The 19,381-nt window shown below is 28.8% G+C and overlaps 2 protein-coding genes across 4 annotated transcripts; both read right to left on the bottom strand.

The window, feature by feature from the left end:
- Window positions 1-7,196: 7,196 nt before the first annotated feature.
- LOC123298183 (heparan-alpha-glucosaminide N-acetyltransferase-like) lies at window positions 7,197-14,217 on the bottom strand. Of its 3 annotated transcripts, none has more exons than XM_044880112.1 (10): window positions 14,084-14,217; window positions 12,179-12,356; window positions 11,999-12,114; window positions 11,830-11,933; window positions 10,354-10,481; window positions 10,076-10,287; window positions 9,531-9,885; window positions 8,691-8,991; window positions 8,505-8,629; window positions 7,197-8,223 (listed from the first exon to the last, which is right to left on the bottom strand). In XM_044880112.1, exons 2-10 carry the CDS (start codon window positions 12,299-12,301, stop codon window positions 7,861-7,863), a joined length of 1,827 nt encoding a protein of 608 aa, XP_044736047.1. In that variant the 5' UTR covers window positions 12,302-12,356; window positions 14,084-14,217; the 3' UTR covers window positions 7,197-7,860. The 3 variants fall into 3 exon arrangements, with proteins under 3 accessions (XP_044736047.1, XP_044736048.1, XP_044736049.1); XM_044880113.1 differs by having other exon boundaries at window positions 12,179-12,353; window positions 14,084-14,185; XM_044880114.1 differs by lacking the exon at window positions 14,084-14,217 and having other exon boundaries at window positions 7,199-8,223; window positions 8,691-8,976; window positions 12,179-12,443.
- Window positions 14,218-15,523: 1,306 nt separating this feature from the next.
- Window positions 15,524-19,062, bottom strand: LOC123298236 (60S ribosomal protein L7). The gene is made up of 4 exons (XM_044880187.1): window positions 18,951-19,062; window positions 18,416-18,730; window positions 16,483-16,828; window positions 15,524-15,675 (listed from the first exon to the last, which is right to left on the bottom strand). The coding sequence occupies exons 1-4, from the start codon at window positions 18,959-18,961 to the stop codon at window positions 15,565-15,567; spliced, it is 783 nt and encodes a 260-aa protein (XP_044736122.1). The 5' UTR covers window positions 18,962-19,062; the 3' UTR covers window positions 15,524-15,564.
- Window positions 19,063-19,381: the final 319 nt, after the last annotated feature.

Genomic DNA, 19,381 nt, shown 5'->3' with positions numbered 1-19,381 from the left:
TACCATGTATATATGAAATATACATAGTATATTAAGTTTAGTCCCAAGTTTGTAACGCTTAAAAATAATGATGTTAGTATAAAAATTTTGTCATAGGTGTTCATAAAATCACCTAATTAGTCCATTTCCGGTTGTCCGTCCGTCCATCCGTCCGTCTGTGGACACGATAACTCAAAAACGAAAAAAGATATCGAGCTGAAATTTTGACAGCGTACTCAGGACGTAAAAAGTGAGGTCAAGTTCGTAAATGAGCATCATAGGTGAATTGGGTCTTGGGTCCGTAGGACCCATCTTGTAAACCGTTAGAGATAGAACAAAAGTTTAAATGTAAAATTTTTTTTCATAAACATCACTGTTTACTCGTGAGGGCGCCAATTAGGCGGAAATTTTATAATAGGTACTATACTTGATTATCAGTTATGTATGTGTCACATGTTTGTATGTGTAATGTGATAAATAAATCAACACTGACTATGCATGATATTTCAACAATTAACTCAGTCAATTGTTTGTTTTCACTTGTATTATATATATTTGTACATATAATAAAAAATTTGAATGAATAATAATAATGGTTATTTTATATAGTAAAAAATCAATTTTCGGGATAACGTTTTCAAATTAATATAAATAAATAAATATCGTTATATATTTTAAATTTTGTTTTATTTTATTCTATCCCATTTTTCCTTTCAGAACAAAATTATTAATTAACTAATTAATTTTTTTTTAGTAAAGGTACAAACAAATTCTTATAAAATATAGGTGAGATAAAGAAGTTGGATTGTAAATACGTAATATTCTTTTTGGATTTTCATTTTATTTTTGTGTGGTATTTGGTTTGTAAAAAAAAAGTTGATGCAAAAAAATTTTTTTAAGATGAAATTAATTATATGGAATTATGTGCAAGTAATTCGTAAATAGTTTTTATGTATTTTGATTTCATTTAAATAAAGTTGAAAACTCAAACCCTGTTTTTATTTTATTTTTCCCCATCTCTCTGTAGCTATACAATATTATTTCAGTTAAAAATAGGTAAGTATTTCGAACTTCACGATATTTAAGTATTTCAAACTTCGTTTGCCATTTTTTTTGTAATAATACTACTCAAAATTTTCCGAAAATGAGTTTTACTTTTTGTTATAATTTAAGAAAGTCGAAAATATGAATATAATTATTTATTAATACGAATAACAGAGCCCTAATGGTATAATGGTTAGCGTATCTGACTTCGAATAAATAGTCCCTTGGTTCGAAACTAGGTGAGGACATATATTAAAAAAAAGTTCATTAAATCTTTTAAGCAAAATCTGATTTTTATTTTCATTTTTTTTCAAATTTCCACCACAGCATGTTTGCCTAGTAAATGATGAAAAAATTAGTTTTTTTTCGTTCAAAAACTTCAATTTTTTTCACATTTCTACTAGGAGAACATCAAGGACGGACGGAATAAGTAGTACCTGATAGCAAGGTAATTGTTGTCACCTCGTAAGTCAGAAAGTTAGTGGTCTGCACACCCGTGTTTGGTGAGTGTGACCTCTAGTGGACAGACCAATAACTTTCTGCCAAAATAAAATTTTAGACTTTCGGGGTGAAAACACTTACTCACCTTTCTCCTTATCAGGAACTACTAATTCCCACTTATGTTCTCCTAGTACAAATGTTGAAAAAATTGAAAATTTTTTCGAAATTATATTAATTATTTTTTGAATATAAAATTAAACTGACCAATTATTTATATTAGCTTATTAGCTGACCAATTATCAGCGAATGCTTCCCGATCACGCATAGGTGGAGTTTTTTATTTTTTCTGCGAATGAGGTGCTAAACTTATTAATTGACCTTGAAAAACTTCAATCTTTAATAAAAAATTTTCTGATGCTGACCAATTAATGAGACCAACTGACCTTTTATGACCAATTTCTGACCTTTCAGATGGTATAATTGGTCAATCGAAATTCCGCACATGAGGTGCTAAGATCGCGGAGCAATGAAATTTTATAAGATTTTGTAACAGGAGAACATGTTAATTCACAAAAAATAATTATGTTAGTCTGACCCACTTTCCTACTAATGTCATAAATCACTCTTCTGTCAGGGGGTGGGTATTACAATAACATAAAATATACCTCCCTCTCTTAGTTATTTGTCGCTTTTGATTCTCATAATAATTATCTAAAAAAAATTATCTCGTATAATAACTTATTTAATTATTAACCGGGACCTTGCTAGATACGAACCGAGGTACTCTATATCCGCAGGCGACTAAGCTAGCCACTACTCCACCTTTGACATAGTATACATGTCAATAATGTAATATAAATACCTTTTACTCACCTTTTTTTAATATTCTTGTTTTCTTAAACTTAGTATTTATTTTTCTTTTACTGACCTTTTACACCCATCATGTGTTTCTTTTTACTCACCTTTTCAAATAAACTTACCTATAAATGAATAATTGTAGTAATATTTTGTTTAAAATGTAGATTCTGTTTGATATTCCTGAAATCGATGTAAAGTATAAAAGATAAAGGTATAGGTATAGGTATAATATTGAATTATAATAATTAAACCAGAAAAACTGATAAAAACGATATTTTATTATATAATTTGTACATATTTCACCTAAAATAAAAATGAATAATAATGGTTATTTTATACAGTATAAAATCATTGTTCGGGATAACATTATCATTTTTCTAAATTTTTAACAATTCTATTAAAAGGTGGCCACGGACTTCTGGAACATACTATATACAAATCAGAGTATAAAAATAAAAATTCGAAAATCAGGAAGCAATTTGTGTAGCCTCCCTAAGGGTCAAACTTACATGTGAATGCGACACACGTAAATGGATTGCAACTATCGTAGACCATTTGTTATAATTTTATTTACACCAAACTTTATTGCATATTAGTCTAGTCGACAAGTTCAAATTTTATGAAGTATAAAAAAAAATGATCGTAAAAATACGTAATTGATAGCTCGTTGAATTCGGAATGATGTCTAAAAAAATGTATCGCAAGCATTTTTCAGCACATAAAAAATTTCAAAAGTTATAAATAAACAAATATAGAAGGAAAGAAAAATATTTTATGATGTTTTTCGCCATTTCATAAAATATGACTTCCACTTCCTTAAGAATTTTCTTTTAAAATTACTTAATTATATTAATATTTTATGAAATATTTTTAAATTTTTTATCTGCTGAAAAACGCTTCCGATACATTTTTCTTGGCATCATATTTACTATATTTCACCAATTTGATCTTGTTGACTAGACTATATGTATATAGTAGAGGTAATACCTATGTTTTATTTTCCAGAATATTATGTAGTCAGTACTCGAACTGAATGCGATAACTATAGTACACATGTTATTATTTATTTCTTTGAAAGCGAAACTTGATTTCGACTCTAGAGTATAAATATTTGACAGTAAAATAAATATAAATAAAAATTTATGGTTACCGATCTTTTGGAAAAAATATTTTATATATTATTTCTCTGGTCGGTTCTTTCCTGTTCCACGATTTACTCTTCATTTTCAAGCTTATCATGCTGGCTAATGGCGAAAAATGGACTCAAGATCTAAAAATGTACCGCTTAGAAAAAACAGGCTGGAGAAATAATATTAAGACTGAATTTTATTCATTATATAATTTTTATATCAAATCTGTAATAAAATTGTATATCAATAAAGAGAAAGTAAATTTTTGTCTTATTTATATATTATTTCTCTACCCGTTTTTAGCTACGGATACCGCATTGCAGAATTCTGTACGGGTCGAGTTAGTAATGTTATACTTTATCTTTGGTTTTTAATAAAAAAAATTCAATAAAGTTTGAACATGTATGTATCAAGAGCGAAAATTCCGCATATAAACCAAAAAGGTATAGAAAACAATTTTATACTAAATATATTGCAATAAAGTATAGCAAGTTGCATAAACCACAAAAAAGCAATGATGTTTTTTGTTCCGTTTGAAAAGTAATTTAATGGGGAGTGCTTTAGGAAATAGAAATTTGGTTTTACAGGATTTTATCAAACTTGGATCTGTTTTCGAAAACCCTGTATATGTATTTTTTTGTCATGAGTACATATTATTTCATATTAATTATCATTTCAATTATTCAAAAACCAATTTTAAACTTCATTAAAAAATAGTAACATATTTTTTAATGGATATTTTTTTACCACAAAAAATTAATTGGAACATTTGGATTATTATCGCAATATTTTGTAAACGGTTTAAAAATTTATTTCAAATATGAGTTTCATTTTTGCTTGCTTATAGATTTCAGAAAAGGGAAAAGTATTAAATCGCCATATTTCCAAATCTTCCCTTAATATTCAATTTTTGTTGACATCTCAAAAACTACAGATAGAATAATTTTAAGCAAACATTGACGATCAAACGAAAAACAGTATAGAAAGATTAAAAAAAGTTTTTCAACGGGTTTTATTTTCGTTAAATTATAACATCTTATCTTCAAGTCGATTTTGAATAATTTATTTCCAATGCCTACCCCTTTTACAAAAAATGATCAGCATCACCGTCCTATTTTTAAACTATACAATCTATAAATAGTAAGTCCAACGTTTTATTTTTACCAAATAATGTTTAATAATATCAATAAAAATGTATTAAAAATAGAACATTTATAGATTGTTATCACAAACCCTACCTATACAATGCTTCTATTAAATAATTATACACTCAAAGACAAAATTATTCGCCTAACATACATTTCCAAATTGTGATATTGGATAGAGGCTCTAACTTCGTTAATGGCCGCATTGAGAAGAGAAAAAAAATATAGGTTAAAAAAAAGCTTGAAATATCTAGTTTTGAAATCTCAAAATATTTTGATTTTTCAAAATTATCCACGGAGTTTAAAAAAACTCCTCAAAAATATCGAGAGCCACACTTAAAGAGGATTGATTGAAGTTGCTAAAGTCACACTCATTGATTATTAAAAAAGATGTCTTTTTATTCAATAACTTATATCAAACGCCGAGCGTAATACCTAAAATACCGTGATACTTGATTTTATTTTCATCTCGATACGACCATTACTAAGTTACTGCCTAGAAAGTAAGAAAGTATTGGATGGGCGGTTAATTTTGTAGTTGAGTGTATTATACAGGGTTGCCCCAATAACATAATGTCAGATTCTTCATAGAGCATCGGAACTGCAAAACTTGAAAAAATGTTAATTAACCATCCCTGAACAATATCCCAAAAATTAATTAATCTTCGATTTTTTTCTATCTGAAACTACAGCTGTCCTCTGTATTATACTAGTCAACAGTTACTCTATGAACAATGAATAAGAATCATTGTCCTCTCTTCGAATCTAACAACTTTGCTTTGGTTATTTTTCTTAAAAGTATCTATACTTAATTTTTTTAAATCAGAAGGAGCTCTCCTACTTTTCGAATTCCCTGTGTATATACTATCGTGACATCAATTCAAATAAAAATATTTACGTCACATTTGAACATCCTCGGTTGTACGAAAATTAGGTACGTGTCGTCACAATAAATACTTTAAATTACGTCATACCAATAAAATCCCCAATCATTTGTATATAATATGGTGTACCTATATATATATATGTATGTGGGGTTTTCTAAAGCATGAATTATTTATTTAAATACGTTCTACTCACCTATTTAAACATTTAACAATAGAGGTGACGTCATTAGAATATTTAATAAGGGTAGTTAGTAGTTTAGTTTAGTTTAGTACTATTTCTTTTTTTATTATATCTAATGAGATGATAATACACAAACGTATCATTCATTATTATTTTCCAGAATTTAATTTTTAGGGTCCCGTATCCAAAGGTGATGCCCATTCAACTATTCATCTTATTCATTTCAAATATTGATACGTATAGCAATGCTCAGGCCAATACCTGAACTTCCTTACTCTCTTACCTAGTAAAGGGGTTCGAGGAAAGAATCCCGCATTTAATTTCTTCCAACCTTACCAAGGCTGGTTTGTCTTGCTTTAACCCATCTATCCTTTTTGACCCGTCTTCTTTAAGAATGCGCGAAAAATATTACTAATATAGAAGTCTAGGAAAACCTAATTGCAAGCCTTAATTTTTCGACCTCCAATAAGTTTCTTTAGTTTAATTAGAACTAAGTTGCAAAACCCCAAGTAAATTTCTCAACTTATTTCTATTGAACTTCTTTACGAGAGTTCCCGAAACTCTAAGCTAGTTTATATATTGTTACGGAGCCCAATTGTTACAGGAGATAAATTCGCGCTTAATTAGTTTATAAGTTATATAAAATAAAACTTTAATTAAATGGTTTGATTAGTTTTACGTATTAAATAAACTTAACAGTAGCGTAACCACGTAACTACCATAGAGCAAACAAAATGCAATAAGAACGCTTAAAAAATTTGAGCGCAATAATCTTCTATCAAATGGGCTGATTCTCAATGGGGACAGACAGATTTGTAGAAAAGTAAAAAAAATAAAATAAAATTCATATTTCTTTGACTGTTATTAAATTTTATTAATCGCATTAGAAAATTTTCAAAAGTTACAATATTAAAAAGTTTCCAGAAGTTAGTAATTTTATTCTTGAAAGATTAAATAAATCAACAAAACTTAAAAAAAAAAAATACACACAAAAATCTTCAATAATGTTGAGTTTTATAATACATAATCACAATTTTCAATATTTTCGAATCAAATATCGAAGTTTACGAATATGTCGATTATATTCCGATTATTAAAAAATATATAATATTTGTAGATATAATCATTTTTTTCCAAATTTATCACAAATCTTAAGTTTTTTCCGTAGACATTACAGTACATGGACTGACAATTGAAATAATTCCGTGGTCAATCATAGGAGATTGTACTAACGTCAAAACGAACCTATTCGACTCCTCCGAACAAGCCCCATTCGTTTTAGCTGGTTTCAGCATATGTGTGGGCAATTTAGAAGGATTGTTTTTTTTTTCAGTGCGTATATGCATTTCAATGCATTTTTCAGTGCAGATATATATGTAAAAAAAGGGAAAGAATTAATTATTTTCAAAAAGATTTATAAATTTTTTTTATTTTTTTACACTTATTTTTACAAATTGTTATTATTTTTTTCTAATTTTCTTTTAAAATATTTTGATTGAAAAACGGGCCAACTATCTTATTATCCTAATAAAAAAAAATGCCTACATGGTTGTTTCATAAAAATATGAATGTAAATCAGCTTAACATCATTCCAATAATACCATCTGCATAAAACTTAAAGGCCAAACAGTCTTTTAAAAATTTAATCTTTTTTCAAAAATATCATTACGACTAAATATTACCACACTTAAATAGAAAAATAGTTTTAAATTTTCGAATATTCTTGATTATATTTAACCCTTCAGAATGGTTGCATACAGAAATCCACTCATACTTATTTTAAAACGATTTTTCTCCAAAATTTTCAATTAAAAGATTATTAACAGCTGTGAGAGTATTTCTCATCACTTCAGTAAAGTCGGTTAGAAAAAAGCAATTCGGATGGCTCCGTAGATACACTATGTTTTCAATGACAGATAACAGATAAATAAAATGTGATAAGTAATCATTATAATAAGATATTTAATAAGTGACACTATCTACCAAGAACATTTAATAAATAAGTAAATTTGAATGAATTAATGTATTTTTACATGTAAACATATGCAATCTAAAAACATATTGTAAACGCTTGCGCAATAGCTTGAGATTTTGCCTCATCACAAGAGTAATTATTGTGGTACGGAAAACGAACAATCTGAAGGATTAAAACAGACAAATAATGACATAAAAATATTGGCTTGTATACTATTTATTTATAGTTTTAAAATAATTCGCTTTTTATATAAGAATACGGCGATTGCAACCCATAAAAATGTACCCCATAAATTCATGAAAACAAATTCACGATGAGTATAATATTTTGGTGACCATGCCCATGGAAACATGTTCTTAGTTAATACGTGTCCAATATAAATGAAAATCGAATTCATTCCAGGATAAAATAGTGGACGACCACCCCAATGTTTTGTAATATCAACCAGAATATAGATAATGGTTAAACCACAGAAAGCTAATCCAGATGTAACCAGCACATATGATAGAGACCATAAATTCTTGTTGATTGGAATTGGTCCTTTATTTTCTGAGAAACTACATAACCATCCACCAAGAAGTCCCTGTAAAATGAAATAAATATATTGTAGACTAATCAATCAAGACTTGTTGAAGAAAGTTTATTGAAATAAATAATGAAAACATGAAACTTAAATTATCCTCTGATTTATAGCATGTTTAACCGAAATGGAAAAATGACTTTTTCCTTAATGACAAGTTTTGATGAGAGATTTCTAACCTGACACTTGTCTTGTTGTCCAACAAGCAACAAGAATTTGTTTGTTTCTTTTTTTTTTTTTTTTCAAAAAATCAAATAAACTAAAAAGAAGTAATAATAACTTACCGTGAAAATGCCCCAAGCCAGCAAGCGAACTATACGAGCCTTTGGTGTGTTGTAAGTTAACATTATTCGACCAGCCTGAACTCCCAAATATACACAAAGAATGCATGTCAAGGTTCCCAATAAACCTAGATATTAAAATTGATAAAAAATCCACACATTTTATAAACAAAATTTGTGTATATCTACCTTCAGGATCGTAAGGCACATCAGTTTCGTATATTTTCTTGAAAGTAGGACGCAAATACAAATGATTTGGACCAAACACTAAACGATCAATATATCCAGCTGCACCGCCCGTACAATTTGAATATTCGCCGTAATGATGTAAACCACCTGGCCATAAATATCCAGTTGGACACCCAGGTACGGACATTAAGAATGTAATACATGTATGTGTAAGTACTACGGCAGTTACAACGAACCATTGTCGCCAAGACTCAATAATATCCGAAAACATGTATAATCGAGAATTCTGAAAACAGAAACACTTTCAATTCAATGAGAATCATGTAGTTAATAATAATATTAATTATAATAATAATACATAAGAGTTGTTCGAAAACGCGACGTCTTCGGGTAAGAGATGCAAGTTTAAGCAGATGACACTAAGATTCTGATTCAGTCTGACTGTGTTATTCAGTGTCAGGCGATTCATTTCCTCGAAACATTCATAAGCTCTCTTTGATTGGAATTCTGACGCCTCAAGGGCAAACGTTAATTAAGTAAACAGCAAATAATTTCTGTTAAAAAAAGCTGAAATTTAAAAGGCACATGGACGGAAACATAACTAAATCCACTACACCAAATAATTAGAGCCTAAAAAGAACCTGTTTGCTTTTCTACGCGAAGTCTAGGCTCCGCTCGACTTATGTACAATGTGAATTTCCAAACTTCCGTCCTGAACTTTTAAATGTCAACACATTACTCTTATTTTCATACTAACAAACTAAAGTGCTTCTTTTTTAGAATTTACATTTTAACAATAACAAATTGAAAACGGGAAATTTTTTATTAGCAAATATCTACCTCAAGCGATGCATGAAGTTGCATAAACATAATTTCTAAAATTGCCACAAAAAATCCAGACACTGCAAGACGTTGTAATACACCAGGTATACGAAGATTTTCAATACTATGTGGATCCCTGGAACTTTGTGATGATTCTGTACCCCAATGATCTAACAATAATGTATTGCTACGCTCAATTTCTCGTTCACCACTATGTTGCGAATAAGATGAGACAGTATTTAATGAGATTCCAATAATAATTAGTGATATAGCTCGAACAAACGCATGACGCCATAATTTTCGTCTTGATACACCGGCACGTAAAGATGAACGTACGGATAGTGCTGTACTTACGCCCATAATCCATGCGAACCTAGAAAAAAACATCGAATAAATTATTAGAATATTAATTTAGAATATTTTGGAGTTTATAGATTCTTTGGTAAATCTTTTTCTTTTGAAATCCACACAGAGAAGAGGTGCGACAGCTCGACAAACAAGTTAAAAAATATCCCTCAAAGAACGTGTGACTTATCTTTAAAGGGATTGTATATGAAACGTACCATGGAAATACTACATCTGCAACGGTTAAACCATTCCAAACTGAATGTTTGAAAAACGAATATTGTCCGCCGCCATAATTAACAAAAATCATAAGTACAATAGTAAAGCCTCTAAATACATCCAAAGATTTAATTCGCCCGGAACCAGGACGTTTTTTAATTTGTGGTGGTGTAGATGATGTTGATGCCACCGGCAAAGGACTTCCCAAATCCTAAAATAACAAAACATGTTAAATTTATTTAGGTAAATTTGGAATTTTGGAAAAATTAATAGTTACATTTTCTAATTCTGAAAATTTGGCAATTCTATGACGTAATGAAGATGTACAACCAGATCGATAAATACATTTGATTCCATACCAAATTGTACCGAATAATAGAAAAACTATAAATGCTCCGATAAGTGCTGAAAAAAAATAAAATAAAATAGTTCAAAATTATACACTCTTCGCAAAGAAAACAAACCCTAACTGGAGATGGATTAGATTCGAAAGAGTTAACAGAGATGATAATATAGCAAGGCACGGGATAAACTCTTGGGCAGAAAAGTCGATACCCTAGGGCAGAGGGATGCGACACAATATTGTAGACACGCCACCGATCACAAAGTTCAATAGAAAGTATTATACTACGAACGAACGCGCGTTAGTTTTTCATTATAGGTTACATCGTGGACTAGAATTGGCATTTTGAACCAAATCACAAATCCGTTAGTCAAAAAAGCGAACCAGAGCAAAAGGTAATAATAGGGGATATTCATGAAATTTAAATTTGGTTCAAATATTTTTCTTCCGTAACTTTAATGACTGGACATTTCAACTAAACCATTATTTTAGTAATTAATATCTTTTTAATTACTTAAAAATAATTAATAAAAGTACAAATTCAGTGTGGGCATTTAAAAATTTCTAAAACGGAAATTCAAATTTTTATACGAACGTGACATCAAAGTACGGGCTTGTCAAATTTGTTGACATACTGTATGATATTAATTACTTAAATTTTATATGATATTTCATTAAATTACTATTCTACGGCTTTTTATTAAAAAACTTAATAATAACGAATGTAAATTCTATGTTTTAAATTCATTTTTTTAAGTGTAAATTATACTTTGAACTTTAAAAAATTGACAGGTCACGTACTTATACGTCATCAACAGAGAGCGCCAAAAAACTGCGTTTAAATATCTCACAATTATAATTTATTTTAAATATTTGTTTACACTTAAATACAGCATTTTTAAGCAGTATTTATATTTTTTACGTTTTATAACGGTGTAAACAATGAATTACAAATATAAAAAAAAATACATGAATATTCCCTATTACATGTGCAATGAAAAACAGAAATAAACAAAATCTATCTCTAAATCTGCGCGTTTATTAATTAATTGTCAGTAAGCCAAATATATTTTACGGCACGTCTATGGCCTCATTAACCATTTCTTTAGAAAAAATGTCACGTTGATTCGACGTTTGTTCGACACGACTACATCTTTAAAGTTCGACAACCCCAAACAACAGAGTGGACTAAGGCTAAATTTTGGACATTTTTACAAAAATCTTTTGAAAAATTTGCGTATATTATATTATATAATTTAATTACACAATAAGGGGCCTAAATAAGGATGTATTTCCCCGGCTTTTTTCAAGTTAAATGACTCATAAAAAGAGACGCAATATATTTTCTACTTAAACAAATCACTCAAAATTCGTTAACAATAATAATAAATAAAAGAAAACTTTTCTTACGCAAAAATGCATTATCGGGTGCTTCTTTAATATATATACTAGAACAACTTCGATTTGATACATTCCAACCATAAATACCATTTTCTTCAAACTTATAAAATTCACTAACACAAAGAAAAATCACTTATAAATAATTCAAATACGATTGTCTTTCATAATGAAAACTTACTTGCACCATTGTAAATGTTGATTATCCTCGAAATCTAATTTGTATGCATAAGTTGTATTTATCAAAATGGATGTATTACCAAAAGGTTCAACCTCAGCTAAGGGTTTTGTATCACACTAAAAGGAATTTATTTTTGTAAATAGGAAATATTTAACATAGTTTAAAAAAATCTTATATTACCAAAAAACATTCAGCGGATTGACCATGTATAAAAAGATTTTCCGGGCTGGTTGATACTATATCCAAACATGCTTCATCATATATTAATGGAACAGACTTATTAATACACTTTTGTCGTGACATTTTTGCAATTTTTTTTTATATTTCGTTTAGAACATACTGCTTGGAATTTTTTCTGCTTTAATGTATAAAAATAAATAACAATGACACAAATTTTAATCAAATCAAACACAATACATAAAGGACAAACAACACAACTTGGCTTTCAGATAACTAAAATGAATTTTATAAAATTACTGTCACTTTCTGTCATATGAGTAAACAAAGTAAGTATTATAGGCGATGGGAGATTATTAGACAGAGATAACTAGTATGTAAATAATAAAAATAAAAACTGCAATATATGACTGCAATCGAACAAAGGTGTTGGGTGGGTATTTCAAGTAGTATTTCAGGAATTGCATTTAATAGAGGTATTTCGTATTTAAGACGTGTTTAATTAAAAAGTGATAATATGCAAAATTATCCGTTTTATTCCCCTTTTGCGTTTAATTTTTTTTTTCATTTGTCTCGATAACAAAATCGCAATACATAGCAGTGGCGTAGCAATAATACAATTTTTAGGAAAGAGATCACCTCGTTCTAAATTACTAAGCGCTGTATAATAATTCTGTAATCTAAGACTCTGATCTTGTCGCAACTAGCATCAATTGTCGGAAACTATAGATTTAAGAATCTTTTTTTTTATTCAAAAATTGGGTCTAATCTAAACTAAAATAAAATTAATAAATGGGGCCTGATTATGTATATATTTCAGACAATTTAGATTTCCGACCAAAATCCGATTCAAGTTCTAGGGAAGACTAACCCATACTCCATTTATCAAACATTTTTTATTGATAAAAACGTCGATCAAATTTGAATTAAAAAAAAATTAATTCGTTCTATTTCGAAATAAGCGTGATTGGAATTTATCTAAGCAGGATAGAAATGTTTTTTAAAGGGATACTAACAATTCCTGTGAATTGTTTCATGATTGTGGCTCATTTTTGGGCTAAATATCGATTAAATTGTTTTATAACGTAACTATTTTACACCACTCTCTACTACATAGACTAAAACTCGCGACTTTGGTTGTATTCGTTTTGGGTTCTCAAGGCGCCCTTTTGTGGTTCTCTTTTTGGCATACATTACATTTATGAACATGTTGTGTATTGTATGAAATCGACTGTAACTGCACTCTTTGTGAGCACTCTCAAAATAAACACTAAGCACGCGAGTAAGCTTAAAGCGTGGGCGCTCCAAAACGAATAGATCCAACATTTTCATCGTATGCACTCGGAATATAAAGGTCACATTAAATTTAATACATTTAAATTGAACGCCTCAAGCTTTTAATATGAACAAATTATTCATCTTTTATTAAACTAAAAGATTGTACATATATTATTTAAAAAGTATTTTTTACTCAAATTTTTGTATCTTTTGTAGTTAAAATTTTTATTTATTACGGCTATGGTTTAAAGTTTTACTTTTGTTGGTTTTAAAAAAACATTTCAGGTTTGGTGTCGCAATATGTTTGTCTTTAAAAAATATTTGCTTACCGTAGCCCGTTTGCAAAATATAAAATAAATTAAACATAAACATAGTTAATAATTAAACCGTGCAATATAATTTATAAAAAAAATATATTCTGAATGAATTTCCAAAATAAATTATTTTTTTTTAGAAGTTTGTTTTCAGTTACGCCACTGTCTTAAAGATATGAATACATGCAAAATATTTTCAAGTAGACATAAGAATGTAACATTTTTCGGGTAGATGAAAGTATTTTTGCAAATAATATTACATTTTTCGGGCTAGATGAACTTTTATTATTACAAGTTTATAAAATTTTTCACTCACTTCTTCAATAGGAAACAGAACCTAAGAATACACTGCAGTTTTTTCGAATACTTTATTGCATCACTATGAAGAGTCTAGTAAATTTTAACATTTATCGCAATCCTCAAAACAAACAATCAATTTTCACTTAGTAAAAATACAATATTAATTAACATGAACTTAGTATAATTTTAATAAAAGCCATACAAATAGTATTTCAATTGTTTAATTACATTATTTTGATGATTTAAGATTTGTTAAACCAATTGCTGATAATCTTTTAACATAAAATTAGTCACCACGATGACCCGAAACCTTGATATTGTGACAGAATTAGTCTCATATTTTATTTCTTAACCATATTTATTTATTCATAAAATTTAATTGGCTCGACGATAAGAATATTTTGGAAATTATCCTTATCGGAACTGATGGTAAAAAAAGCAGCCCGAAATTGATTTACATAATTAGTGTCGATTCCAAAATTTCTTGTTTATACCGCATTTTTATTGTGTTTAATTTTTTGTAACTCTAAAAAAGATTATTGTCTTTTCAATTTATTGAATCCTAAAAATCTGGAAAGCGACTGGCATACTAGTGTTACTCTGCAACTAATATAAAGGATTTTTCGAATCCAAACTCGGTGATTTTACGATAAATTATTGTTATAGGCCAATATTGCTCCTTTTGGTGAAAAGGAAGCCCAAATTTGAGTGCTATAATTGACACCGATTCAAAATATTACTGTATATTTACTTTATAATTTAAGCTAAAAAATCTTCATATCTTTCAAGAAACTGAACCCTAAAAATCTGGAAAACTGACACATAGCTACTATTTTCTCTGCGACTGTGCGGTTTTTTATTTTGATATTGTTTTTGACAAAAATTGCTTCTTGGCAAAAACCACGACTCGCCCCCTCCGATTTTCTTGAAATATAGTTAAGAACACTATCAAATTACCTTTCAAACAAAAACACATTCAAATCGGTTCACACGTTTAAGAGTTACGATACCACAAGACACACATAGCGGTCAAACATAATAACACTCCCCCTTTTGCGTCGGGGATTAAAATAAATTTAAGGTAGAAAAATTTCAGGAAAGATAATTAGAGTTTAGAAGTCGAAAGGAAGGTGAATAATTTTAAAGGTGTGAAATGCATTCGTTTAGTATAGCAATGGAAAGCCATTATTATGTTGATCTCAAAGCAACTGGCCATATTCATCAGAAATTGATTTTCTTACTCCCAAAAAATTAAATTGATTTTCAAAACGTGTTGTTTGATGGGATTGACATTTTGTTAAGCCAAATTCTAGCTCTAATTAAAAAAAATATTACAATTATTATTAATAAAATGTCAGCTTGGTGAAACATTACTTGTTCAAAAAAGTGATGACTCCAATTTTGGTTGTATAACGATTTAATCGTAAAGGCTTAAAATAAAATCAATGTGATATAATAATTTTAATATTTAATTTATTAAAAAGATTTTTGATACATTTAAACCATTCGTCTCAATAATTCATTAATTTTATCTTCTCGGTTACCGAAATCACCACCTTCAACATAATGATTTGTCTTCTTACGCCATCCTCCTGTTGGTGTGTTCAACTGTTTGCAAAAAAAAAAAAAAAAAAAAAAATTAAAATCACGCCTACCGAGACGTCCGAAGAAATGAGTTGATTAAAATAAAAAAGTTCAAAAAAACTAAAACCCCGATGACTACGCTCTAGAAAGTATGAAACAAGAAAATGTCATCTTGTCTGAAATTGTTTTAAGTAAAACCGTCATTACTGTCGAGGGATCTATACGATTAAAAGTTTTCTACTAACGATCCCCCGTCTGTAACGATGATTTTTCTTATCATAACAATTTGAAATAATAATGTATTTTCTTGTTTCATACTTTTTATACTTTCTCACGTCGCAGATCACTCTTGTTTCACAGATCACGTGTGCGGTGGAGCAAAAAAAAATAGTTTTAAATTATTTCAAATATTGTGACTTTTTAACAATTTTTTTCATAGTGTTTTTATTGTTAAAAATGTTTAATTTTTGAGTTACAGGCTCTGCTCGACTTATATTTTCATAAAAAATTATCAAAAAGCATTTCTGTTTTTCATGAAAAAGGTCTATTATCAGACTTTGAAATAAGATTTTAGATAAGTTATTTTAAACTGAATTAAAATTAATGATTTAGATAATTCGTGCATTTATTTCATTTTACTTAAAGAAAACCGTTCCAGACCATGTATTTCATCTGTGTAATTTCGGATACAATTTCAATCGGAATTTTTTCAATGACATTATCTTCATCGTAAATTATTAACGAATTAATAGACAACAAAATTTTTATACTAAGCTCTCACCACGATTAACAGAATCATTACACATAAAAATTAAATTTTTCGAAACTTACTTTGAATGGCCATAAAAAGTTTGATGCATATTTGAATTTTTTGCCAACGGTGAAAAGTTCATGAACCAAATCTTCAGTACAAATAATACCAGCTTTACCAAGTTTACTTTCAATAATTGTATTTGATGTAATTGGAATACGTTGTCCCTTAATTTTGGCAAAACCACGTTTGTAGATTAATTCACGGACTGATTTTAAATTTGGATAACCCCATGTTACATATGGTTCACAAATACGTAACATATTAATGGTAGCCTTGTTCAATTTAACAAATACACCATTGTTGATTTGTTTCAAACGGAATAATTGAAGTACTTTACGTACTTTTGGGGCTACTTGATTAATACTGAAACAAACAAATTTCTTCGATTAATACATACAAAGTTTTCGAAATGTTACAAAATTTTTTTTTAAATTTTGTTTATAGTCAAAAAATTTTATCACGAAAATTATTTGGCAAATTTTACAAAAAAAAAAAAACCCGAAACTAATTTGGTCCAACTAACTACATCAAAAACACGCTGACTCTCGATTAGGAACAAATTTTCTTGTTACAAGCGTAGCAGTCATGGATATAGGAATATTTTAAAAGGGATGGAGTATAACCAAGTGGGCGAGTCTCACTCAGGGGGAAGAGGCAGGGTATCATTGTGCCTACTTTTTATTGGCTGTTAACTAAACGCATGCTGAAAGTATGCTCAAAGCCTTCTTGAGCTTCAAAGCTCAAAGTGTTTTTGATTCGTTTGTAAGCATGGAAACATGTTTGACATATGGTTGACGTGTGTGGACAACATAAATAAATAATCTTATATTCAAAAGAAAAGTAAAATTTGTAAAGAAAAGTAAATACGTGAAGTATTTATGCTTGTTTTAAAACAATTTTTTCAACGATATAAGTAACCTAAACGCAACTATATTCTATTCAATTTAGTGAATATTCAATCTTCAATCCTAGTGTTACGATTATTATAAGTTAACTAATGAAATTCAAAAGAAGGCTTAAGAATGTTTCAAAAACACATCGATTAATTTTCAATACTAAATTTCAACGTATTATAAAATTTTTTAAATATGAAATTAATGTAAAAATTTATTTGGGGAAATTATTTCTTATTTATGTATTGAATTATGTACCCGTGAACCTAATTTTAATTTAAATAAGTGAAGTTTTATTTTTATTATTTTACGAATTATTTACGATATATTCTTTAGGTAATTAGTCGGTCAGATGAATATTAAAGGTGTATTCCTTCATCCAAGAGTAATTAATTAAAATTATTATATTTGTAATTAATTTCTAAATTGTATTTTTTTTTTTAAATACATTTTTTTCTTTAGGGTAAAAGATTTTACTTTAAATAGAAAGATTTTTTGCTCTGACCAATCTACAACACACGCAGAATTCGCTACCCATTTAAATTTTCCCGCAATTGCGGGTGCGAACAGCCCCAGCCAATCAAAAGCAGGCATATTGCTGGAGGCAATCTAAAACCATGGATATAGAAATATTTAAATCTAAAACACGAAATAATATCGTTCAATTTGAATTTCCCGAAAAAGAGAGCCATAGCCAATCAAAAGTAGGCACATTGCTTCCCCCCTGAGTGATACACCCCTATCGTCTAAAGCAGGACTTTAAACTACATTCCTACTACAATTACTAGATCCGTGGTAGCAGTACTAAAATGAATTTTTAAATCTTGAAAGTATGATTAAAATTGAATGGAAACTAACAAAACTTATGAATAAGAAAATAATTCGTCCGAATCTTCGAACAATAATCATTCGTTTATAAAACAAATAATCAAATTACGTTTTATATTTAAACATACTTTAAAAGTTTTATGCTTTTTTTAAAAAATACACAATTTTCGGGAAATTAGAGTAGATTTTACTAAGATCCGAGGACATTAAAAAATTTTGATTGACTTACCCACGAATACGAATAACAAAAGCTAATTTAGCTTCGCCTGGAATATAATAATTTCCTCTATTTTTAGCTTGACGAATTAATCTGATTTCGTCACGTTCTTTAATACGATATTCTTTAACATATTTCTCAGCACGTTTGAAGATTTGTTTACGTTTCTTGATATAGTTAGCACGTCGTTGTACAGTAAGTGTTACTTTGGCTGCACGTAACGCATCTCTTCGTTTACGATGTTTTAGAACCGATTCTGGAACTGCAGGTAATTTTTTCTTTGGGTCTGCAGGTGATTTTTTTGGCTCTGCAGGCTTTGCTGCTACCCTAAAACATAATTTATGTTACACATCATCTTCGGCACAATATTCCACATGTATCACTCATAACCAAACATATCTTGTTTTAAATTTAAATGAATTTACACAAAAATATTTATTAAAACAGAATTAGAAGATTGTTAAGAAAAAATAGAAATAAAAAATTATTTAACATTAAAACATTTGATAAGTGATATTTTAAGATAAATTTTATAAACAGCACTTACTTGTCCGCCATTGTTACAGTTGAAAAGAAAAGAACAAAATTCTACAACACTAAATATTACATTGACATGAACTGAGATCTTAGTTGCTAGTTTACAGTTTACCAACATAAAGGAAAAAGGGTACACTCAAAACACACTTCATGCATGCTTGATACTCCCAATATAATATAATAACAATTACAATCTAATTTTTTATTAGATTTTCTTTCTACTTATTCAGTGATTTCATATTTTTATATTTCAATAAAATTAGAATAATGCTGCTAGGGTCAATAAACCAACCACTACAATCTACAATCCTTCAGATTAATAAAATTTGTAAATTATTAATTTCATATGGTGCCAAAATATGATTGAATATTGAGAATGCTTTTATGTCTATCTATCGGTTTGTCGAGTTGCCAAGAAATTAAGTACCAAATGTGGCTGAT

Source organism: Chrysoperla carnea, chromosome 4, assembly GCF_905475395.1.
Source record: "Chrysoperla carnea chromosome 4, inChrCarn1.1, whole genome shotgun sequence".
Taxonomy (NCBI): Eukaryota; Metazoa; Arthropoda; class Insecta; order Neuroptera; family Chrysopidae; genus Chrysoperla; species Chrysoperla carnea.
Note: the sequence above shows the minus strand (reverse complement) of the source record. Positions and strands in the feature narration are given on the sequence as shown.

Coding starts and splice junctions, on each gene's coding strand:
- LOC123298183 (XM_044880112.1), bottom strand. CDS start 12,301: ATGTCACGACAAAAGTGTATTAATAAGTCTGTTCCATTAATATATGAT. Junction 11,934..11,998: donor CAACATTTACAATGGTGCAA/GTAAGTTTTCAT, acceptor TCTTTGTGTTAG/TGAATTTTATAAGTTTGAAG. Junction 9,886..10,075: donor GCAGATGTAGTATTTCCATG/GTACGTTTCATA, acceptor GTTTTTTTCTAG/GTTCGCATGGATTATGGGCG.
- LOC123298236 (XM_044880187.1), bottom strand. Junction 16,829..18,415: donor TTTGTTATTCGTATTCGTGG/GTAAGTCAATCA, acceptor TGTTTGTTTCAG/TATTAATCAAGTAGCCCCAA. Junction 15,676..16,482: donor ACTTTTTATGGCCATTCAAA/GTAAGTTTCGAA, acceptor TTTTGCAAACAG/TTGAACACACCAACAGGAGG.